The sequence below is a fragment of the Nematolebias whitei genome, chromosome 6, assembly GCF_014905685.2.
Source record: "Nematolebias whitei isolate Nwh7 chromosome 6, NemWhi1, whole genome shotgun sequence".
NCBI classification, from domain to species: Eukaryota; Metazoa; Chordata; class Actinopteri; order Cyprinodontiformes; family Rivulidae; genus Nematolebias; species Nematolebias whitei.
This window is the reverse complement of record NC_056503.1, coordinates 19031668-19034374: the sequence shown is the minus strand read 5'-3', so window position 1 is coordinate 19034374 and position 2707 is coordinate 19031668. Positions and strand designations below refer to the sequence as shown.

The window sequence follows — 2707 nt, the reverse complement described above, 5'->3', positions numbered from 1 at the left end:
TAGGTATGTACTGGCAATGGTTAGGTTTCAGGTTAGGTATGTACTGGTAATGGTTAGGTTTAGGGTTATGTGTGTACTGGGAATTGTTAGGTTTAGGGTTAGGTATTTACTGGCAATGGTTAGGTTTCAGGTTATGTATGTACTGGCAATTGTTAGGTTTAGGGTTAGGTATGTACTGGTAATGGATGGTTTAGGATAAGGGTCAGGGTTAGGCTATAGAAATGAAAGAAAAAATGAATGGAATTAATGCAGAGTCCCTGTAAAGATATAAAGACAAACCTGTGTTTGTGACTGTCTATCTGTCTGTCTGCAGCAGAACCACTGGATGGAGAAGAATACCTGGACATTGTAGACATCATGCGAAACCAAGCTGGTCGTTATGAATGCAAGGCCAGCAATGACGTTGCTACGCCTGATGTCAAATACGTCAATGTGGTCGTCAACTGTAAGTAGTAACAAACTGCAAACTAGCTTTTTACAGAAGACTACTAAGCAATATTCTTACCACATTTTATGTCACCATTTTACAAAATTTATAAAAAAATTTAAGACAGTCAGAGGATGAAAGCCCATAAAGTTATGACCGAAGCTAAGAGGAGAGATGGAATAATGCAGGGAGTAGAGGTATCTTCAGTGGTTTGAAGCTCTCTTCAGTCTTTTCAATGTGAAAAAGAAGAGTTCTCTTGCACTGATTATAGCTGTGATTTTCATGGCAGCTCTCACCGACCATATCATTATTTAAATAGACACTTGGAAGTTCTAAACAGGATAATTACATCTTTTCAAAGCTCTGAATATCCAGACTCTGACTGCTCAGGGTTCATGGATAGCTCATGAGATAACAAAACTAATTACTTCTAAATGTATTCAGAAATGTAGTTTGATCTGAACAAATCACATGCCTTTTTGCCCAAATTATATTTGCCAGGAAAAACTTATCATTTGAATGTTTACCTAGTGGACTTAGTGTTCAATCCTAAATGAAAGGTGGGCATAAATCCACTAGGTAAACATTTTTGGCCTTTGTATTTGGAAGTCATTAGATTTGCATGATGGATGCTAACATACAGTACCTGATGAAATATATCAGTTTTCTATGATTTTTTTTTTATGCCAGGACACAAATGATCTATTTTGCATCAAATTAAACAAGACAAACCTGAACAAAATTTGACCTTTAAATGTGCCTTACAGAAAATGGAGATTCAATAAAGTGTTTGCTTGTTCTGAAATGTTGCAACATTAATCAGACCCACTCAAAACAATAGGAATAATTTAATAATTGGGGGAAAAAATCTGTTTACATAAATGCTTTATATAAAGACCCTTTCCAAAAAATAAGAATATCATGGGAAAGTTGCTTAACTTCCATAATTCCATTCAAAAAGTTAATCCTTAATAGATGATAGATTCAGGGCCTACAATTTAAATGATTTCAAGTATTTGCTTGTTTATTTTTACATAATTTGGGCTTCCAGCTCATGAAACCCATGAAAAAAGAGTTTAAAAAAAATTGAATACTGTGAAGACATCAGCCCACACTACTTCTCAGTTTTTGCAGAAAAAAAAAAAAATTAGGATCACAACAAATCAATCAAAATATGGTACTTTCAAAACAATATGTCAATCTTCAATACTTGGTTAGGAATCCTTTTGCCTTAATAATCACTGCCTCTGTGTGACGTGGTATTGAGGAGATCAGCCTGTGGCATTGACTGGGAGTTACGGAAGCCCAGATTTCCTAGATGCTTGCTGTCAGCTCTTCTTTGTTGTTGGGTCTGGCGCCCCTCATTTTCCTCTTGATAATACCTCATAGTTTCTCAGTGGGGTTTAGGTCCGGCGAGTTGGCTGGTCAGTCAAGCGCTGTGGCATGGGCATCAAACCAGGTTTTGATGCTTCTGGCAGCATGGACAGGGGCCAGGTCCTGCTGGAAGATGAAGTCTGTATCTCCATACAGATCCTCAGCAGAAGGAATCATGAAGTCCTCTAAAACATTCTGGTAGACTGTTGCAGTGACCTTAGATTTAAGAAAGCAGAGTTTGCCAACACCTGCACCGGACATTGCACCCCAAATCATGACTGACTGTGGATATTTCACACTGGATCTCAAGCAGTATGGGTTCTGTTCCTCACATTTCTTCCTACAAAGCCTTGGACCTTGATTTCCGAATGAAAGGCACACTTTACTTTTATTGGAAAGAGACACTTCCTACGTTGGCTCAGGTTCAGAAGTGGCTTGACCCGAGGAACCCGACAGTTGTAGCCCATCTCCCTGATGCGTCTGAATGTGGTGGTTTTTGAAGCTGTGACTCCTGCCTCATCTGGATCTCTGCCAGATTCTGGAATCTTCTCTGTTTGATAATCTGCTGAAGCTCATGATCATCTCTTTTGCTGGTGCATCTTCTCCTGCCACGTTTTGTTCTTCCACTAGACTTTCCATTGATATGCTTGGACACAGCACTCTGAACAGCCAGCCTCCTTAGCTATGAACTTTTGTGGCTTACCCATCCTATGAAGGGTATCAATGATGGTCTTCAGGCCAGTTGTTATGTCTGCAGTCTTCCCCATATTGAACCAAACTGAGACAATTGAACCAAACTGAAGCAATTTAATGATACCTGGGGAAACCTGGGCAGGTGCTTTGAATTTAGTAGATAATTAGTGTGTCACACTCAGTTTAAAACATTCATGCCCTGCAACATTTGGG

General features: G+C 39.1%; 1 protein-coding gene across 1 annotated transcript in view; it reads left to right on the top strand.

Annotated features, from left to right (window-relative positions):
• Positions 1 to 2707, top strand: part of LOC119411566 (limbic system associated membrane protein) — a 375247-nt gene that overhangs the window by 359187 nt on the left and 13353 nt on the right. The window contains exon 5 of the mRNA XM_037678520.1: positions 314 to 449. Within this exon, the coding sequence (XP_037534448.1) occupies positions 314 to 449 (136 nt within the window). The remainder of the gene's footprint in view (positions 1 to 313; positions 450 to 2707) is intronic.